Genomic DNA, 22,444 nt, shown 5'->3' on the forward strand with positions numbered 1-22,444 from the left:
AGGCGCCCCTCTAATTTATATTAAAAAAGACTGTGCTGCTCTGTTGGAAGCAGACTACGGGGTGGGAGGGGCAAGACAAAGCAGGGAGACTCATGAACTATATCTAGTTTAAAGATAATGGTGTTAAGAAATGGTAATATTCTGTAAAAAAAAAAAAAGAAATGGTAATATTCTGAGAATTTTGAAGAAAGAAAAGCAAGATTTTTCTGAGAGATTGAGTTTGGGCTATGAGAAAAGGAGGAGAATCAAAGATGACACCAAGATTTTTAACTCCATCAGCTGGGCCCGTGGAGATGGCATTGCTCCACGGGGGTGGGTGGGGGTGGACTGAGAGTAGATCAAGGTTCCATGGATTGTGACTGAGTCTGGGAATCTTAGGTTTGACTTAAGTTACCTAGTAGACATCTGGGTGAAAATACTGAATGGAGAGTTGGATATGGAGCCTACTGATAAAGATCTGGCAGTAATTAGCATTTAGGTGGATACTCCTTGAGACTGGATTACTGAGATTTAGATCCTGTATATATAGGAGAGAAGAGATTGAGGGGGAGATTTAATCTTGAGTAACTCCGCAGAACCGGGGCTGGAGAGAGGCGGGAGGAAAGAGAAGAAACAGAGAACTTTGAAGGAGCAGCCGTTGATATAGAAGGAAACTCGGGAAAGGATGGGGTCCTGGGAACCATGAGAAGAAAGCTTTTTCCAGGTGGAGAGGACTCCCGATGCTTCAAAAGCTCCCGATACGTCAAGTAAGATGGGGATTGGGAATTGATCATTAGATTTTTGCAATGTTAGCATTATTAACTTGCGACTGACAAGAGGAATATCTGTGGGGGTTGGATGTGAAAGCCTGACTGGAGGAAATTCAAGAGAGAAAGAGGAGGGAAAAATCACCAGCATGTGAACAGCAAATATAGAGAACATTTAAAAAGAGCTTTGCTATGGGGGCGCCTGGGTGGCTCAGTCGGTTAAGCTCAGGTCATGATCTCAGTTCGTGGGTTTGAGCCCCATGTTGGGCTCTGTGCTGACAGCGAGCTCAGAGCCTGGAGCCTGTTTCAGATTCTGTATCTCCCTCTCTCTCTGACCCTCCCCTGCTCATGTTGTCTCTCTCTCAGAAATTAAAAAAAAAAATCTCTACCAGTTGACTTAAAGTAGGGAAGATTATCCTACCATTATCTTAAGCCTGAGTAAACCTAATTCAGACTAACTCAATCAGCTAAGGCTTTTTTTTTTTTTTTTAAGTGTTTAGAGAGGAGCGGGAGCAGAGAGAGAGAGAGAGAGAGAGAATCAACACAGGCCTCGATCTCACCAACTGGCAGATCACTATCTGAGCCCAAATCAAGAGTCAGATGCTCAACCGACTGAGCTATCCAGGCGCTCTAATCAATTAAGGCTTTAAGAGTACAGCTGAGGTTCCCTGAAGAGAACAAATTCCTCCGGTGGAGAGCAGCATCTGACTGACAGCTGTTCTGACAGCTGCCCTAATGAGTTCAGACTTGCCTAGATGGCTCCCACCATAATGCAAGTCAACCCCTGGAATAAGCCTCGTAATACAGATCTCCTAACTGGTTCTCTTTCTCCAGTTTAACCCGACTGATAACACAGGGTAATTAATACTGGCCTCATAGACCTCATAGAATGACTTGGGAAGGGTTCCTTTCTCTTCTGTTTTTTTGGGAAGAGTTCATGAAGTATTTAATTATTATTTAAATGTTGGTATTTCCCTGGTGAAGCCTTTTGGTTATGTGAACATGTATAAGATTTGTTCTCCTTAACCAAGAAATCTGTTCTACTTTATGTGTTAATTTGAAGTGGTTCTTTTATTTCAAATATATCTGGAACACCTTTCCATGTTCGTATTTTTTAAAATTTTTTAATGTTTTTTATTTATTTCTGAGAGAGAGAAAAAGAGAGAGACAGTGTGATCAGGGGAGGGTCAGAGAGAAAGGGAGACACAGAATCTGAAGCAGCTCCAGGCCCTGAGCTAACTGTCAGCACAGAGCCCAACGCGGGCTCAAACCCACAAACCGTGTGATCATGACCTGAGCCGAAGTTGGACGCTTAACTCATTGAGCCACCCAGGCTCCCCCATGTTCGTATTTTTTGATCTACTTGATACTTTTTCATTGCTGCATTATATTCCACGGTATGATACACGAGTGTTTTGTTGTTGTTGTTTTGGTTTTTATTAGCTTGGCAGATCAGAGTTTAAATGCTAACCTCAAAGTCTGCCAGCAGTGCAAGTTTTGACTGCTCCTATCTATCAGCTATCTACCAACCAATTGATTGATTATCTATTGATATATTGATCTACCTATTGATCTGTCATCTATCAATTGATCTACCATCTATCAATCTATTGATCTATCATCGATCAATCGATCATCTACCTATCAGTCTATCTATCCATTGATCTATCATCTATATATGTATCTATCTATAGATCTATTGATCTATCATCTATGTATCATCTATCAATCTATTGATCTATCGATCCATCTATCATCTGTCTATCATGTATCTGGGGGACCAGGATAGAACTGTGGATAAAAGCTAGGCTTTATGTGCTTGTGTTCTTTCATGGAGCTCATCTGATCCACATGCCCTTGCATGATCTCAAGTCTTCTGTTTTCATTTTCTTTGTTCCATCTCCCTTTAGATAAACCTTGATTTTGGAATTTTGTTGAGGAAAAGCAAGTGAAAACACAACAAAACACAAATCTCCATGATTTTACTAGCCTGACCATAGCATTTCCTATTGTAGCCATTTGTAGTCAGGGATCCTCAGTGAAAAGTAAAATTTTTTCTAATAGTTGTGGATTTTAGGGGCTCCTGGCTGGCTCCGTCAGTAGAACAAGATTTTATTTTTAAGTAATCACTCTATCCAACATGGGGCTTGAACTCACAACCTCAAGATCAAGAGTCACATGCTCTACCAACTGAGCCAGCCAGGCACTCCAAATCTCTTGATTTTTTTTTACATGGTGGCCATACAAATCAAATTTTTGTTTAAAAAAATACTTCACAGGGTGCCTGGCTAGCTGAGTCAGTACAGCATACAACATTTGATCTTGGGGTCATGAGTCTGGACCCCACACTGGGGACAGAGTTTACTTAAAAGAATAAAGAGGGCATTAAAAAAATAATGGAATATTCATCTGAATCAGACTTTGTAAGATCATTTGATCCAGCAGATCTGGCATAGGCCCTAGGGAACCTAAATTTATTGTTTCCTTATATGTTAGAGTTATCTACAAATCCTCAATTTAAAAAAGTATGTGGACCAGTAAGACTATTGCATAAATGAAGGGTGCCTGGGTGGCTCAGTGGGCTAAGCATCTGACTTTGGCTCTGGTCGAGATCTCACAATCTATGAGTTCAAAGCCCACATCTGGGCTGACCGCTCAGAGCCTGGAGCCTGCTTCAGATTCTGTGTCTCTCTCTCTCTCTGCCCTTCCCTGTCTCATGCTCTGTCTCTCTCAAAAATAAATAAACATTAAAAAAATTTTTAAGACTATTGCATAAATGAAAAGTCTCACAATAAGAGAATTTTTTTTTCAGTATTTTCTATACCCAATGTGAGGCTTAAACTCACAACCCAGCAGTTGAGTCCCATGTTCTTTGGACAGAGCCAAACAGGAGCCCTGAGAGAAATTTCAACATGTAAAATTTAATAAGAAGGAAAATTATTAAATGAGTCCCCAGAAAACCTATTTTTTTGCAGCCTGGTAAATAACATAGGTCTTATCCCTGAACTTGAACCTTCTCTCTAGATGTAGTTGTTCTCATTTTATTAATGATTCTATTTTGCTTTAGTTATAACCCTATTCCTAACCTTTGTTTGCACATTTTTTAAGAGATAGTGCTCTATTTTTATTTTTTATTTTTAAGTTTATTTATTTTGAGAGAGAGAGAGAGAGAGAGAGCAAGGAGCAGAGGAAGAGGGGGAGAAAGAATCCCAGCCAGGCTCCACACTGTGAGTACAGAGCCCCACGCAGGGCTCAAACCCATGAACCGTGAGATCATGACCTAAGCCGAAACCAAGAGCTGGACACTTAACTGACTCAGCCTCCCAGGCACCTCCTGCTCATTTCTTTTCTTAATCTAACATGATTAAGTTTCCATATATGAAAGCTGATGTTTGGGAAGTCGAAGGGCCAAGGGTACCCCAGGACACCAGTAATGAAAGATGTCGAGAACAGAAATGATCCAGGATACTCAACAATGGCTCTACTACCAATTACACATACCCCATCAGTATAACCCAAGCACCAGAGACCTGTAAAGATCGATCACTTTCAACAATAAAAGCAAATGTTTATTGAATTCTTAGCATTGGTGCTGTGTTTAGCACTCTTGGACCTCACAACAATCATAAGGGGCCTATTTTCAGCCAAGGAGACGAAATACAGAGAGGAACAGTAAATGGCCCACAGTCACAAGATCATTAATTGTAAAACTAAAGTCAAATAAAGTCTGAGTTGAAGAGCACCCTCCAGGATGGATACAGGGTTGTTTGGAAATGGGAGGCCTGGAGGAATGGGAAACACAAATGTTGAAATAGATCTCAGGGGCTCCTGGGAGAAAAATGACAAAAGTTTCGTTTGCTAAATTATAATGCATTAGTTGTAATGGCCCCCAAATCTTCAAGGAAATATTTACTGTCTCTTATGAATTATCAGGGGATATAATTGTATATCTCTGTGTTTGCCTGAGAGTTCAAACTAAGGGCAAACAACACTTTCAGATACATTGAAATTTGGAGTCATTTCAACCAATCCTGTACTAGCGATCACTGAAATTTTAGTCATAAAAATTTTTCTTTGTATTTTATTTATTGATTTATCTTTGTAGCAAGCATTCACTTGGAAGCATTTTTTATTATCTAGTAATTCTTTTTTATTTTCTATGTTTTGAACAAAAACAGAGCAATGAGGTTCAAGTTGTGAATTCCATAAGTTTAATGATATTTTTCTTCAAATTAAAAACATTCTGGGAGCACCTGGGTGGCTCAGCTGGTTGAGCATCCAACCAGGTCATGATCTCACGGTTTGTGAATTCGAGCCCCACATCGGGCTCTGTGGTGACAGCTCAGAGCCTGGAGCCTGTTTCAGATTCTGTGTCTCCTTCTCTCTGCCACTCCCTACCTCGTGCTTTATGTCTCTCTCTCTCTCAAGAATGAATAAACATTAAAAAAAAATTTTTTTTAAAGAAACATTCTGAAAAGTAGCAAATGCAGTCATTTACTTATAAGAGCTTTTGCGTATATTTCTATAATACACTTTTTATCTCTTTCAGGACTTCTCTTAGATAAAACTGTCTGGTGCTGAGAATAGTTTTATCTGTAGACATCAAGCAGAGCATCTAGGAGAGAAACAAAACAATCATGGACCTACATCAGCAAGCTGATGATAACTTCACAAAATCAACACATTGGAGTAAGTGCCCATTAAGTAGAAATAGAATATAAGCAAATTTATTGTTCCTTGTCATTTATTCCATTCTTAATCATTCTTATTCCTAGTAGCAAATCACAGAAAGTGATTACTGGGATGCCTGGATGGCTCAGTCGGTTAGGCGTCAGACTCGTGCTTTTAGCTCAGGTCACGATCTCACAGTTCATGGGTTCAAGCCCCACAACAGGCTCTGTGCTGACAGTGAGGAGCCTCCTTGGGATTCTGTCTCTCCCTCTGTACCCCTTCCCCACTGGCTGGAGCACACGCTCTCTCTAAATAAATAAATAGATAAGGCCACACAGTTACATCTAGTTCACAGAATCACTGGATTAGCCCGAACTGCAATGTAACTCATCTGTGGAGGACGTTATCACTGGTCTGAGCTTCAAAGAGAATGTGAGTTTAATACTACAATCTTTGGCCCAACATGCGCAATATATGGATGACCTGCAACACCTCCAGGGCACAAAGACATACGCAAAAGGCTTCCTAAATAACCCAGATGCTCCTCAGTGTGCAGGTGTTCCATGGAATTATTAATATGGTGGTTTCACTAATTCATTTAAACATTAAGTTCTTTTTTTTTTTTTTAATGTTTTTTATTTATTTCTAGGAGAGAGAGAGAGAGAGACAGCGTGAGCAGGGGAGGGTCAGAGAGAGGGAGTCACAGACTGAAACAGGCTCCAGGCTCTGAGCTGGCAGTCAGCACAGAGCCCGACGCGGGGCTCGAACCCACGAACCGCGAGATCATGACCTAAGCGAAAGTCGGATGCTTAACCGACTAAGCCACCCAGGTGCCCCTTCACTAATTCATTTAAACATACATTGCTATTGCATGAGGGCCAAACAACGAGGGAACATACGGCATAAAATGCAAAAGTCTCTCACTCACTGGATGTTTTCTTTAATTCCTCTTTGTTTCTAATATTTTTTTAATTTTAAGTAAACTCTTTGTCAAATGTGGGGCTCAAACTCACAACCCCGAGGTCAAGAGTCTCGTGCTTGGAGAACCTAGGTGGCTCAATCAGTTAAGCTTCCAACTTCGGCTCACGTCATGATCTCACGGTTCGTGGGTTTGAGCCCTGCATCATGCTGAATGCTTGCTCAGAGCCTGGAGCCTGCTTCAGATTCTGTGTCTCCTTCTCTCTCTGCCCCTCTCCACTCATGCTCTCTCTCACTCTCTCTCTGAATCTCTTTAAAAAAAAGATTTTTAAATCATAATCATGATCATTATCAATAATAAGAATCCTAGGAAAACCAAACCATATGAACATATTTCTAAAAACTATATATTTTACCAAAACTCTAGTAAGAGGAAATAAAAAAACTGAATAGTCTTTAACTAAGGTCATTCATAACTTATTTATATCAAGATAACTTATTTTTTAACATAACAAAGGGATGTTAATTTCAATACATAGTCCCTTTCCTTACTCAGTCTATATTTAAATCCAAAAGTAAGTTATTATTTTTTTAATGCTTATTCATTTTTGAGAGACAGAGCATGAGTAGGGGAGGGAACAGAGAGAGAGATACCCACGCAGAATCTGAAGCAGGCTCCAGGCTCTGAGCTATAAGCGCAGAGCCTCATGCCAGGCTTGAATTCATGGACCATGAGATCATGATCTGAGCCAAAGTTAGACACTTAACTGACTGAGTCACCCAGCGCCCCCAAAAGTAAATTATTCTTAAAATAAAAAATTTGTTTTAATGTTTATTTGTTTTTGAGAGAGAGACAGACAGAGTGTAAACAGGGGAGGAGCAGAGAGAGGGGGAGACACAAAATCTGAAGCAGACTCCAGGCTCTGAGCTGTCAGCACAGAGCCCAACACAAGGCTCAAACTCACAAACTGAGAGATCATGACCTGAGCCAAAGTCAGACACTTAGCTCGACTGAGCCACCCAGGCTCCCCTAACGTGATTTTTTTTAATGAAAATATTCACTGATTTTGAGAACTTGACTTTTTCTTTTCTTTCTTTTTGCCAACAATGTACAACACTAATATTTTATGAAAATCAAATATATTCTGCACTAAAGAATGTTGACTATGGTCTAAAAGTCAAATTCAGCTGCAGTTTGATTTTATTCCACAGATAGTGCGATACAGAAAGACCCAGCTATGCTTTGTGATCAAAATCCAGAGCAATCAAACAGGAATCATAGTGATGATGAAAGAAAGGGAAAGGAAAACTGGAAAGAAAGAGAAGGAGAAGGAAAAGAAGAGGAAGTAGAAGAGAAACTGGAAGAGGAACAAGAAATGGAAGAGGAAACTGAAGAACATCCCCAGGAAAGATTGGTCAGCAAACCGCTCTTGAACACTCTCTGGGCAACATTTAAGTTAAACAAATGCCCCACCATAGGAGACAGCCAGTCACTTGCATTTGAATTTAACATGACAGTAAAACAGGTATGACAACATATTTCTTTATTGACAGAGTCACGTGTGTAGTGCTTTGACCCTATAGGCCAATATCCTTATCCTTGATTCTTCACCTCCCCACCTTATTTTTTTGCAGATAAAGCAATGGTTTCGTAAAAAGAGGAAGAAATACAAGAAAGTGATGTGCAAGCAGAAACCTAAGAAGAGACTTAAGAGGTAAGAATGTGTTATATGTAGAATACTTGATTGTAAGGAAGTAAAAAAGGAATATATTGACTTTGAGAGACAGATTGTGTTCCCAAAGTTATTGGATATCCCATAAACTTTTCATGTTCCACCATTTCCACTTGGTGCTGGCTCGAGGGTTGAGTATTGAGTGTCGTGAGAGGTCAGATTGCTGTCAGATGTGGCCCATGGACATTGACATGAACATGATCATAGTAAACTGGAACTTCCAGATTATAAACAATGGAAGACAGAAGGGACACCATTAGAAACTGTCTAGGAGAAGCTGGCTAAACGAGGGCTAAGGGATCTACTGGGCCGCAATGAAACTTGCAGGTACGTGGCTGGCCTTGGAAACAATGTTTCCTTTGCTGGTACATTATTAAAAGGATTCAAATAGGGATTTGCTGTATTTGTGGTAGCTGAAGGGGGTGAGTATGACCTGAAGTCCCAGAATAAAGATGAGAAGCATTACTGAAGATAATACCTGGAAGTCTCTTAAAGGCTTCTTATCTCTATTCTAAAAATAAGATTTCCTCAATGTAGCCTACTCATTTGTGTGTTTTCCCTTAACGAATACTAATAAGATTTAATAAAGTAAGAATACATGTTAAAAAAAAAGAGGGAGCACCTGGGTAGCTCAGTCGGTTAAAGTGCCCAACTTCGGCTCAGGTCATGATCTCATGGTTCATGAGTTTGAGCCCCGCATCCAGCTCTGTACTGACAATTCAGAGCCTAGAACCTGCTCCAGATTCTGTGTTTCCCTCTCTCTCTCTGTTCCCTCCCCTGCTCACACTCTGTCTCTGTCTCTCCAAGAAAAATAAACATTTAAGAAAAAAAATTTTTTTAAATGGAGGCGGGGAGGGCATGCCTGAGTGGCTTAGTTGGTTAAGCATCTAATTCTCGGTCTCAGCTCAGGTTATGATCTCACATTTCCTGAGATCCTGCCTTGAGTTGGACTCTGTGCTAACAACATGGAGCCTGCTTGGGATGCTCTCTCTCCCCCTCTCTCTGCCCCTCCCCTGCTCCTGCTCTCTTATTCTCTCTCTCAAAATAAATAANTGCTTGGGATGCTCTCTCTCCCCCTCTCTCTGCCCCTCCCCTGCTCCTGCTCTCTTATTCTCTCTCTCAAAATAAATAAACTGAAAAAAAAAAAAAAAGAAAAAGAAAAAAAGAGAGAAACTTTTCATGCCCCAGCCAGTGACACGAAGAACCATTGATTGGCCTATTTGTTATTCTGCCCAACACACAAAAATGCATATGCACACAATAGACATGACATCATCTACCATGGAGTCATATTACTGAATATGCAAGTACGACCATTAAATGTTTATTGATTGCAATATAGAATTAATAATACTGTCTTTTTTTTTGTTCCTTAGATGCTGAATATTTATGACGCTTGTCCCTTCTGGGCTACCTATTGGCAGAACCTCATATGAGTGGAAAAACTTAAGAACAACATCAACTTTTTTTAAAGTATTCGACTGGATTGCATATAGAATCTTTATGTATTATGTATATATACAATTTTTAATGTATTATCTCACTTGATCATCACTCTAAACCATAAATGAGCAAACTGAACTGCTGAAAAATCATGTGATTTTATCGGGGTGCCTGGGTGGCTCAGTCGGTTGAGTGTCTGACTTCGGCTGATCTCACCCTTCATGAGTTCGAGCCCTGTGTTGGGCTCTGTGCTGACAGCTCAGAGCCTGGAGCCTGTTTCTGATTCTGTGTCTCCCTCTTTCACTACCCCTCCCCTGCTCATGCTCTGTCTCTCTCAAAAATAAACATTTTTTAAAAAATTTGATGTGATTTTATCAACAAGTATCAGTTCCTCTCTTTGCCTTCGGCAGGCCACTGAAGTTGCCATGGGCCATTGCCCTGCCTGGTGTTACTGGTATTGTAAGAACAAGTCGAGTTTAAAGTCCCCTTTCTGCAGAGGTGCCCTGATGCTAAAATCCAAACCTCTGACCTGGAGTGGAAGAAGACAAAAGTGGATGACTGCCCACCGTGAGGACACAGGGCGTCAGGTGAATACAAAGAGCTCCCTCTGCAGCCCTGGAGGCGGCCCTTATTTGTGCCAACAAGGATGTGGTGAAAAGTTGTGGCAGCGATGGTTTTCACATCCGAGTTTGGCTCCCTCTTCTATGTCATCCCTATCAACAAGCTGTTTCCTATGCTGGGGCTGACAAACCCCAGAAAGGTATGCTGGGTGCTTTGGGGAAGCCTCCGGCCACTGCCACCAGGGTCCACATTAGGCAAGTCATCCTGTCTGTCTGTACCAAGCTGCAGAACAAGGAGCATGTGACTGAGGCCATATGAAGTTCAAGTTCCCAGGCCGCCAGAAGATCCACATTTCCAAGAAGTGGGGCTTTACTAAGTTTAATGTGGATGCATTTGAAGACGTGGCGGCTGAAAAGTGGCTCATCCCAGATGGTTGTGGGGTCACATATATTCCTAACTGTGGCCGCCTGAGCAAATGGTAGGCTCAGCACTCTGAGAACCCCAGCAGCAGTACGCCGTCCTTATTCATGCCCACGAATAAATCCTACTTCCTGTAAGAAAAAAAAATAAAAGAAAGGGGGCACCTGGGGGGCTCAGTCAGTTAAGTGTCAGACTCTTGATTTTGGTTCAGGTCATGATCTCACAGGTTCGTGAGTTTAAGCCCTACATTAGGCTCTGCTTGACAGTACAGAGCCTAATTGGGATTCTCTCTGCCTCTCTCTGCCCCTCCCCTGCACTCTCTCTCTCCCTCTCAAAATAAATAAATAAACTTAAAAACTTTAAAAAAAACAAAACAAAAAAAAAACAACAACTTATTTTTAAGAAAAATAGTACCAGTTCCTAAACAGCTAAGCCTCAATTTGTGACTGCATCTCTCAGGTACACATGCCGCATTTTTGGTTATAACCTGGGAAATATTCTAGGCTGTATCAACTTGTGTTTTATATATAGTGTTTATATGCTCCTAGTGCTTTCTACTGAAATTCCAATGTGAGAGTATTTCAAATTTCTTATACCTTCTTTCCCACATCCATAACCTTACCTGTTTATTCTCTGATAAAAAAAAACTTTTTTAATTTTATTTTTTTAATGTTTGTTTTTTGAGAGAGAGAGTGTGAGCAAGAGAGGTGCAGAGAGAGAGGGAGACACAGAATCCGAAGCAGGCTCCAGGCTCTGAGCTGTCAGCACAGACCTTGAACTCACAAACCATGAGATCATGACCTGAGCTGAAGTTGCATGCTCAACTGACTGAGCCAGCCAGGCACCCCTACCTCTTTGAAATTCTCAACTGTGTATTAAGGGGGGGTGCCTAGATGTCTCAGTCGGTTAAACATCCAACTCTTGGTTTTGGCTTAGGTCATAATCTCCAAGTTCATGAGTTCAAGCCCCGTGTCAGGCTCTGTACTGACAGCTGAAAGCCTCCTTGGAATTTCTCTCTCTCTCTCTCTCTCTCTTCTAAATAAACTTAAAAAAAAACAAACAAATGTGTATTTAGGAAGATCCCTTTGTTCTTCAGTGGAAATTTTCCCCCAAATTTGTCATATTTTGATATATGTTAAATACATGGACTATGTTGTAGAATATTCTGTATGACACCATTCTCAAGTATAAATGGAATCTGGAAGGACAGGGAAGAAAATATGAACGGTTGTTCTGTGAAGTACAAGTGATGAGGGGAGTGTAAAGGAGTTGCTAAATATTCTATTTTTACCCTGCTATGGATTTCAAGTTTATATATAATATACATTCATAGATTTTATTTAAGAAATAACCATGAACAAATTACTAGTCTCTGTGGAAACGGCCAGTGGATGAAAGGGAAACCTGTGTGGAATTTAATGGGTTTGGTGCGTCCAGCAATCTGTCACTATATCTGTAACCAGCCCCTTTTGACTTTTGATTTCAAACCTGATGAGGGTGATCTTTGTCTGGTGTGGGTGACTGAATGGGAGGAGCAGGCTTATTTAGGTTTTTTGCCAGAGAAAACAGGCACATGAGCCATGGAGAAGGAGGGAAGTGAAGGCTGGAAGACGGCACCATGGACAAGAGACAGTAAGCCGGAGGCTGAGTGGAGGTGTGGAAAATGATCAATAAAGAAACTATAGATCTGTATTATCACTGCTTGGGTCTCTCCCCAGATCTCACCAAAGATTGTGACATTGTTGTGATTTTCACATTTCATATGGATGAACCATCTAACACCCAAGCCTTACAGTTTTGAACTTTCTCTCTTTTTTTTTTTAATGTTTATTTTTGAGAAAGAGAGAGAGCACGAACAGGGGAGAGCCAGAGAGAGAGGGAGACAGACACAATCTGAAGCAGGCTCCAGGCTTTGAGCTGTCAGCACAGAGCCTAATGCGGGGCTCAAACTCACGGACCATGAGATCATGACTTGAGCCAAAGTTGGGTGCTCAACTGACTGAGCCACCCAGGGACCCCAAACTTTCTTTTTTTTTTTAAGTTTATTCATTTATTTTGAGAAAGAGAGAGAGAGCAGGGCAGGGAGAGGGGTGGGGGGAGAGAGAGAGAGAGAGAGAGAGAATCCCAAGCAGGCTCTGCACTGACAGTGAGAATGAACACAACATGAACTGTGAGATCGTGACCTGAGCCATAATCAAGAGTCAAATGCTTAACGGGCTGAGCCACCCAGGTGCCCCATAGTTTTTGAACTTTTCTGAAACTCACTGACCTTCACCCACTTATGGCCAAGATCTGACCTTGTTATCTGGGGTATTTGACACTAGAAAACTCAAACTGCAAACCCCTTCCTCTTTTTTCTGTTCTTCCAGCTGTTTCGTACTGCCTTCCACGGCTTCCATGGGATCTCATAGGGAACTTGCGATTTGATGCCTCAGTTTTCTGCTCTAGTAGCACTTGGCTGCTCTCACTCAGTTCTTTAAAGTCTGGGATGTCTTGCCTTATTGTCCTTCCACGTGCTTGGCAAAATCTCAAAATGAGGGGCGCCTGGGGGGCTCAGTCGATTAAGTGTCCAACTTCAGCTTAGGTCATAATCTCGTGGTTTGTGGGTTTGAGCCCCATGTCAGGCTCTGCACTGACAGTGTAGACCCTGCCTGGGATTGTCTGTCTCCTCTTTGCCCTTCCCTCACTCATGCTTTTTTTTTCTCTCTCTCTCTCTCAAAATAAATAAATAAACTTTAGTGGTGCCTGGGTGGGTCAGTCGGTTAAGCATCTGACTTCCACTCAGGTCATAATCTCATGGTTCATGGGTACAAGCCCCCCATCGGGCTCTGTGCTGACATCTCAGAGCCTGGAGCCTGCTTTGGATTCTGTCTCCCTCTCTCCCTTCCCCTCCCCTGCTCATGCTCTGTCTCCCTCTCTCTCAAAAATAAACACTTTAAAAAACTATATGTATGTGTGTGTGTGTGTGTGTGTTTATATATATATATATATATATATATAAACACTTTAAAGAAAAAAAATCTCAAAATGAGTCTCAAAATGCCCTGTACGGGGGTGGTTGAACACAGTGAGCAAAAATTAGATTTAAAAAATTTACAGAAGCATAAGACAAAATACGACTTTTTGGCTCTCACCATTGATGCCTCAAGGGGTTGACAGAGTTCAGAGTTCAGGGGGGTGTTCAGAGTAGTCGCTTCGGAGTTGATGTTAGAGGCTGAATCGAGGTCATGTCCCTGGATGGAGGCCGTCCCCCGAGGCCTGCTCTGGGCTCGGGCCCCGCCCTGGAGAGGCGCTCAGACGACAGTCCTGTGTCTATCCCGCGGCCTCCGATCAGGAGCAGGAGCGTATTTATTTCCGCAGAGACACTGAAGGCCGGGGGCGCCGCTGCTCAGCGGGGGCTCTGGGCGCTCCCCTACCCCTCCAAGCTGGGGAGGCTGCAGCGCGGCCCCCACCCTCTTGCGGGGGGGGGGCTCCGGCCCCACCCCTCGCGCTGCCCCGGCCCGGACCTCCCCAGGCCAGGACCTCCCCAGGCCCTGATCTCGGTGTTGGCTGGACGGTGCCTGAGTGAGAATTCCAGGCTAATGAAACTGTCCTCAGGGCGCGGCTCCCACCTCCCAGCGGGGTGCCGGGTCCCTGGCCTTCTCCGTCATGCCTACACCTGCTTGTGGTCAGCGCTGGGAGCCCGGGCTGGCATGCCTCAGAGGCCTGGCTTCACCCCGCCCGCTGGAAGGAACACCCCTCCCGGCCCTTCCGCGGCCTCTGGCTCCTTCGAGAGGGCTCAGCACCCCTCCCTCCCCAGGTCTGTCTTCCACCCAGGGAGGGGCCGGGCCGCTGCCCACCCTTCTGTGCCAGGGAACTCCGCCTAAGGGCTCTGTCTGGCAGCTGCCCGCACCCTCTGACCTGGTCCAGGCCTGCCCTGGGTCCCCACCCCAGGCTGGCCTCAGACCTAGGCAGGTGATGAGTGTGTGTGTGTGTGTGTGTGTGTGAGAGAGAGACAGAGACAGACAGAGACAGAGCACACGGTGTAGGAGGCATGCCCGGCACAAAGAAGGGGGTAGGCAGTGGGTACAGTGGGTGGTTCCCTCGGGGGACTGAAGACTTGGAAACATACAGCCAGGTCCCGGGCACTAAGGCCCTCCGAGCAGAGGAGTGGATGGGAGCGAGGAAACTTTGCTGCTCACTGCCCTGGGACCTTTTATTTTTTATTTTTTTAATTTTTTAATGTTTATTTATTTTTGAGAGAGAGAGAAAGAGAGAGAGAGAGAGAGAGAATCAGCTCGGGAAGCACAGAGAGAGGGAGGCACAGAATCTGAAGCAGGCTCCAGGCTCTGAGCTGTCTGTCAGCATAGAGCCAGATGTGGGGCTTGAACCCACGAAATGGGAGATCATGACCTGAGCTGAAGTCAGATGCTTAACTGACTGAGCCACCCAGGCGCCCCTGCCCTGGGACCTTTTTTGGGGGATGGATAATTGGAGCCTGCTTGTTAGCCCTCCCCCATAGAAATCGTTTATTGAGGTGAAATTCACATAAAATTAGCCATTTAAAAGTAGTTAGGGGTGTCTGGCTGGCTCAGGCAATAGAGAATGTGACTCTTGATAGCGAGCCCCTTATTGAGTGTAAAGATTACTTAGAAATGACATTTAAAAAATAAACAAAATTTTATTTTATTTTATTTTTTTTTTTAATTTTTTTTTTAATGTTTTATTTATTTCTAGGAGAGAGAGAGAGAGAGACAGCATGAGCAGGGGAGGGTCAGAGAGAGAGGGAGTCACAGACTGAAACAGGCTCCAGGCTCTGAGCTGGCAGCCAGCACAGAGCCCGACGCGGGGCTCGAACCCACGAACCGCGAGATCATGACCCAAGCGAAAGTCGGACGCTTAACCGACTAAGCCACCCAGGCGCCCCCAAAATTTTAAAAATAAATAAAAGTTTGGCGCCTGGGTGTCTCAGTCAGTTGAGTGTCTCATTCTAGATTTCACCTCAGGTCATGAACCCAGGGTCACGGGATTGAGCCCCTCAATAGGCTCCACGATCAGCTCGGGACTCTCATCTCTCTAAGATAAAAGTGAATGGATGAATGAAAGAAAGAATGAATGAATGAATGAATAAAAATACAAGTGAATAGTTCAGCAGCATTTAGTACCTTTCACTATGTTGTGCAACCACCACCTCTACTTAGTTCCGGAATGTTTCCACGACCCCTAAATGATACCAGGTTCCCATGAGGCAACCTCCCCTATTCCCCCATTCCAGCCCCTGGCAGCCCAGTCTCTCTGTCTCCTTGGATTTACTGATTCTGGACATTTTATGTAAATATGTGACTCTTTGTGTCTGGCTGCTTTTACTTATCATAAAAGAAAAAGCTATGTCAAGGTTATAAATATATCATGATTCTATCTCATTTTTTAAAAATCTTATCTTCCCTTTTTTTTTATTAGCTCACTGCTATCAACTCAGATTTCACCAGTCAAAATACACATTCTTTCCTCTCAGGCTAAGAACAGGTTCAAGTCTTTATGATCCTGAAGGCAATAGTTACCACATCCCAGGTTCAAGTTGAGTGCGAGGCGCCTGGGTGTCTCAGTTGGTTAAGCCTCAGACTCTTGAATTCAGCTCAGGTCAGGCGTGATCTTGAGGTCTGTGAGATTGAGCCCCCACATTGGGCTCCTCCCTGACAGTGTGGAGCCTGCTTGGGATTCTCTCCCTCTCTCTCTCTGCCCCTCCCCTCGTCGCTCTCTCTCTTTCTCTTAAATAAATAAACTTAAAAAAATTAAAAATTAAAAAAATAGGGGAGCCTGGGTGGCTCAGTAGGTTAAGCGTCCGACTTCTGCTCAGGTCATGATCTCGCGGTTCATGGGTTTGAGCCCCGTGTCGGGCTCTGTGCTGACAGCTAACTTAGAGCCTGGAGCCTGTTTCAGATTCTGTGTCTCCCTCTCTCTCTGACCCTTCCCTGATCATGCTGTGTGTCTCTCTCTCAGAAATAAGTAAAACGTTTTTCAAAAATTTAAAAAATAATAACGGTGATTGCCAAGATCAAATGAGGTACTGCTCACGAAGGTACCTTCTACCCTGCCATGCACTCTGTTGACTAAGTCACTATAATTTAGCAGCACTAAATAATTTAAGACCCCAAATGTATTCCAGGTATGAATTAGGACCTTGTAAATACATACTTGAAGTTCATGGGAGGAAACTTGCCTTCCACCCTAACTGTGGGATGCGATCTTCTCAATTTCCCCAGTGAAATCTGAAATTGACCCCCACACACGGAGGGCAATGAAAAATGGAAGCAAGAAGTCCACGGCTCCAGATTGCTAGGTGGCAGACTTAATAAGCAAAGGAATTTATTTACGAGCCTTGCTTCGGGCAGCCACAAGATGAATAGATCTCTGAAACTGCCTGTCAGAATCTTCAAAGTTGCTCTTGAGGCCTGAAGTGGGTTCGGTCACGTACACCCCGTACACCCCGTCCAGATGGTCTCAACAAAACCTTGTTCCCCGAAGGCTATGCCTTGCAAATGGCTCCCACTGTGGGAACAGTAAACAGAACGTACATTCCAAGGACGGGAGGGGATGAGGAGCCTCCAATGGCCCAGGGCCAGGTCACAGGTCAACCAGGGAGCACATCCTGCAACTCTACCTTAAGTGGGACAGGCTCTTATGATCTTACGTGCCTCCCTCTTCTGAAATGCGCCCTGAGCAGTCAGCAAAGGTTTTCGTTAGCGTAGAGATGGCTCATTTGGTGGCTGTCTGGCTGCATTGGAGGCAGATACTGTAGCAACGACACAGGCACAGGCAAGAAAAACACAGATGAAGATAATAATCGCCCAAATCAGGAACAACTTTTTTTCTACCAAGAGCCGTGATTTATTAACTCCCCTAGGTTGGGGGTTAAGTCGTTCAGGGCGTTCCCTTGTGTTCTCATGTGATTTCATAAAGCTGATACCTTAGCGGACTCCTCGGGGAGGAGCACACGGCATTGTCTTTGGATAATGACAGGTGTCTCCTTGCAAGGCCGTAATGATGTCCAAGGCCATCCTATTTGGGGGGACAGTTTTTCTCACTAGGGACATTTCAGGAGGCCGTAAATACAAGCTTTGCCAGCTATCACTTAAGGATTGTTGGGTAAATAGAGTAAGGGCTTCTATGTGTGCTATGTTTTTCTCCAGGCCAGCACAGAGAGACTAAGATGGCAGCCAAATAATTGTACCAGAAAACAGAACGTGCCCACCTGGGTTTGGGGAGAAGGAGGAGGTTGATAGCTTTAGTTGTTCATACTGTACATGTTGCAGGGGGAGGGGGAAGGGATGGGGGACAGCACCATTAAGTGTGAGGAGATGGCCTAAGGGTGAGGTATGCCAGACAAGGACCTTCTCCCCTCTCAACGGTGCGTGTTCCATTCCGGGTAGAGTGCATTTCAACTGGTGCAGCTTGAAGCAGGACGACAGGATCCCAGTGAGACTGAGTAGTTCCCCTTCCTCAGGGGTGAAAATTAACTCACCCACCCCATGGGACATCCCACTGCAAATTCTAGTACGGAGCTCCTTTTCCAGGCACAGTGGGGTTTGGTGTTTTCAGAAGCAGAGCATCCTGATCCAGAATAAGAATTGGGGCAATGGCTGTTTTCCACAATTTTAAGTTTATTTATTTTGAGAGAGTGTAAGTTGGGGGAGGGGCAGAGAGAGGGAGACAGAGACTCCCAAGCAGACCCTGCGCTGTCATTGCAAAGCCTGAAACACGGGGCTCGATCCCACAAACCATGAGATCATGAACTGAGTCGAAATTGAGTTGGATGCTTAAATGACTGAGCCATCTGGGTGCCCCTCCCATGATTTAAAAAAAAATTTTTTTAACGTTTTATTTTTTGAGAGAGAGCAAAGTGGGGGAGGAGCAGAGAGAAGGAGACAGAGAATCCATAGTGGGCTCTGCGCTCACAGGCCAACAGCACTGAGCCCAATGCGGGGCTCGAACTCACAAACTGTGAGATCGTGACCTGAGCCAAAGTCGGTTGCTCAACTGACTGAGCCACCCAGGCGCCCCAATTTTTATACATTTAAACACTGAGTCTCTCAGCAGAAGTCCCCAGTCTGGCATAGAGAGCAATAGGCCCTACTGGTTGATCATTAATGCCCAGGGCTGTACCTTTGTCCATCCAGCCAAAGTGGTTTTACTTGTTAATAATTTAATCTGTTGCTTTAATATTCCATTTTTCCTCTCTACCAATCCTGCTATTTGCAGATTATAGGGGAGATGAAACCTCCATTCAATGCCATGTTCTCTTGCCCAGTCTTGGACATCATGACCTTTGAAATACAACCTCCCAAACCTTGTCTATTCAGCGGGAGTAGTTGGTTCTCAGCTTCCCTAATTCCCTAATGGTGGCAACCTGGTTTGCACAGGGACAGGGAAAAGCTTGGGTTCAACCAGATGCCACGTCCATACAAAGGCATATTTAGAACCCTCATTCCGAAGGAGGGGGCCAACATACTCTATTTGGCAATCACTCACTGGTTGGGAACTGTGGTAGATGGACCCATACTCCTTTGGCAATTGCATTGGGCGTTGTTTAGAACACACAAAGCATGCTGTTACTGCATTAGCCAAGTCACTGTATTTCAAGAACAATCCACCATCTCCGGCACTATGTCACCCCACTCCAGCCGTGCAGTAACCACTCTTTGTGTGCACCCAACTTGCTATATCTACTGAAGGGTCAGTTTCTAGGGCTCAGAGCAGAGCTAGGACAGTAACGTCCTGATTGTCAGTCCCTTACAGATGGGAAGACAGTGAGGACTCCTTCAGGCTCTTGCAGGTGAACCCAAATGTCTTTCCACTTAATTTTTTTTAATGTTTATTTTTGAGAGAGAGAGACAGAGAGAGACAGTGTACAAGTGGAGGAGGGGCAGAGAGAGAGGGAGACACAGAATCTGAAGCAGGCTCCAGGCTCTGAGCTGTCAGCACAGAGCCGGATGCGGGACTCAAACTTAAGAACCGTGAGATCATGACCTGAGCTGAAGTTGGATGCTCAAGCGACTGAGCCACCCAGGAGCCCCCGCACGCATTTTTTTTTAAATCAAAAAACATTTTTTTTTTAAAGTAATCTCTACAGCCAATGTGGGGCTCCAACTCACAACCCCAAGGTCAAGAATCTCATGCTCCACCAGCTAAGTCAGCCAGGTGCTTCTCTATCCACATATTCTGACTTTACAAGACCTTATTCCTGAATAGCCACCTCTTGGCCTCTCACTGTCCAAGCCATATGGTAAATCCCTTTAGAGCAGTCCAGTCTCAGCACCAAGCATTAACGGCTAGGGTTTTTCAGTCATCATCAGCCAAACTGCTCTCAGTTCAACTCGCTGGACGCTACAGTTCATTCCTGTTCCAGCCAGATGGTGTCGCTGTTGGGTGGGCTGAATAGCAACGCAGTCTCCAAAGGCGGATTGCTCCCCTGGGTCCATCAGTAAACAAAGCAGGAGCAGGAATTCTCCTCCCCTTCCTCTCTGCAGGCCACTGGGGCCACCGCAAGAATAGGGGTGGGGGCATTTGGAGGATTTACGTACTTTACAGGGCCGACTTTCACGGTATTTCTAAGCAGAGTGGGCTGGGGATGGATGTTGTGCCGCAAATAGGCCTGCTCCTTAATCAAAGTGTGCGCTTAAGCCATGGCGAATATCATATTCAATGGTAAAACATTAATAATTTTCGCTTTTAGATTGAGAATAATTCATAGCTGCCCAGTATTCCCACTTCTGTTTAATATTGTATTGGAAATCCCAGCAAGTACAATAATGACACACACGGAAAAAGTTACAAGACACAAGAATTTGAAAAAGGATGCGGCGCCTGGGTGGCTCAGTCGGTTTAGCGTCCGACTTCGGCTCAGGTCATGATCTCTCGGTTAGTGGTTTCGCCCCACGTCCGGCTCTGTGCTGACAGCCAGCTCAGAGCCTGGAGCCTGTTTCAGATTCTGTATCTCTCTCTCTCTCTGACCCTCTCCTGCTCATGCTGAGTCTCTCTCTCTCTCAGAAATAAATAAAAAACATTAAAAAAAATTTTTAAAAAGAATTTGAAAAAGGAAGAAATATATGATTCGCATATATGTATGTACATTAAAATTTTTTGATCTACAGATGAGTTATTAGAATTTAAAAACGAACAAGGTTGCTAGATCGAAAATCAATATATAATAATCTATTGTATTTTTTAAATTGTACTTTTGAGAGAGAGAGAGTGCACACGCAAGCAGGGGAAGGGCAGAAAGAGGGAGAAAGAGAATCTGAAGCAGGCTCCCTGCTGTTATCTCAGAGCCCAATATGGGGCTCAAACTCACAAACCATGAGATCATGGCCTGAGATGAAACCAAGAGTTGGACCCTTCACCAACTGAGCCACCCAGGCAACTCAAAATTCTATCATATTTCAACTTACAAGAGAAGAAAATAAAATTTAATAAAAGCATATAATGTACAAAAAAATACAAAAGCATCAAAAAAAATATCAAGGACCTAGAAATAGATGTAACAGAAGTTATGTAATAAGTCTACAGAGAAAACTATATTTTAATTAAAAAATTTTAAGGGGCGCCTGGGTGGCTCAGTTGGTTAAGCATCTGACTTTGGCTCAGGTCATGATCTCTTGGTTCATGGGTTCCAGCCCCGCATCGGGCTCTGTGCTGACAGCTCAGAGCCTGGAGCCTGCTTCAGATTCTGTGTCTCCCTCTCTCTTTTTCCCTCCCCCACTTGTACTCTGTTTCTCCCTGTCTCTCAAAAATAAACAAATGTTTTTAAAAAAGTGGGTTGTTTTGTTTTGTTTTGTTTAATTTAAGAAGGGTGTCTGGGTGGCTCAGTCGGTTAAACATCTGACTCTCAGTTTCTGCTCAGGTCATGATCTCATGGCTTCGTGGGTTCAAGCCCCACATGGAGTTCTGTGCTGGCAATGTGGAGCCTGCTTGGGAATCTCTTTCTCTTTCCCTCTCTCTCTGCCCCTCCCCTACTCATGCTGTCTATATCTCTCTCAAAATAAATAAATAACTTTTTAAAAAGTTTAAGAAGACAAGAGTGATAAATCTTTCTTGTATGACAGAATTCAATATTTTAAATTCTCCAAACTTTTGTTTGTTTATTTTGAGAGAGAGAGAGCCCTCACAGAGAGAGGCAGAGAGAGAATCCCCAGCAGGCTCCCCACTGTCAATGCAGTGCCTGATGCAGGGCTCGAACTTACAGATTGTGAGATCATGACCTGAGCCAAGATCAAGAATCAGATGCTGAACCAACTGAGCCACCCACGTGCTACTGTATCCTCCAAATTTCTATGTATCCACTGTAATTCCAAACAAATTCTTAAAATATACTTTTTAATTTGACTAATTGACTCCCCATTTATGTGATGGATTTTGAGTCAATAATATGAGCTAAAAATGATATGAGCCTAGACAACTGTTTACAAGAAGAATAAAATATGTGAATTTATTATATTGGAAATCAATATTTATTATAGTTATACCAATTAAGATGGTATAGCCCTGCACACAGGTAAGCAAATAGACAAGTGAAATTGAATAAACTACATATACATGGAGACTCGATAAAGGCAGCACTGAAGAAAAATGGGAAAATAATCTCATTAGCTGGTATAGGACATTTGTCTATCCATATAATCATCCATACGAAAAATAATAAAATTAGACTTCTACCTCACACCATACACAAACATCAGCTGCAGGTGATTCATAGATCTAAATGGGAAAAGCAAAACTGTAAAACTTTTAAAAGGCAATATAGTTGAATGAGGCTGGATCCTTACCTAACACCATATATGAAAATTAACTGAAAATGGATCGAAGCCCTAAATGTAAAGCCTAAAACCATAATCTCCTAAAAGAAAACATAAGGCAAAGTTTTCATGACATTGGAATTGGCAATGATTTCCTGGATATGACCCCAAAAGTCCCAGA

General features: G+C 43.4%; 1 protein-coding gene and 2 pseudogenes across 1 annotated transcript in view; all 3 read left to right on the forward strand.

Moving 5' to 3' along the window:
• The window catches only part of NANOGNB (NANOG neighbor homeobox), a 44,299-nt gene extending 34,776 nt beyond the window's left edge, over positions 1-9,523 (forward strand). Inside the window, exons 3-5 of the mRNA XM_039220639.1 lie at positions 7,548-7,861; positions 7,971-8,050; positions 9,445-9,523. Coding sequence (XP_039076570.1) covers positions 7,548-7,861; positions 7,971-8,050; positions 9,445-9,451 — 401 coding nt within the window. The 3' untranslated portion in view covers positions 9,452-9,523. The remainder of the gene's footprint in view (positions 1-7,547; positions 7,862-7,970; positions 8,051-9,444) is intronic.
• Positions 8,164-8,537, forward strand: LOC120222698 (annotated as a pseudogene).
• Positions 9,524-9,936: 413 nt separating the features above from the next.
• On the forward strand, positions 9,937-10,554 carry LOC120222711 (annotated as a pseudogene).
• The last annotated feature ends 11,890 nt before the right edge of the window (positions 10,555-22,444 follow it).

The sequence above is a fragment of the Hyaena hyaena genome, unplaced genomic scaffold (genome assembly GCF_003009895.1).
Source record: "Hyaena hyaena isolate Hyena2069 unplaced genomic scaffold, ASM300989v1 scaffold_909, whole genome shotgun sequence".
In the NCBI taxonomy this organism is placed as follows: domain Eukaryota; kingdom Metazoa; phylum Chordata; class Mammalia; order Carnivora; family Hyaenidae; genus Hyaena; species Hyaena hyaena.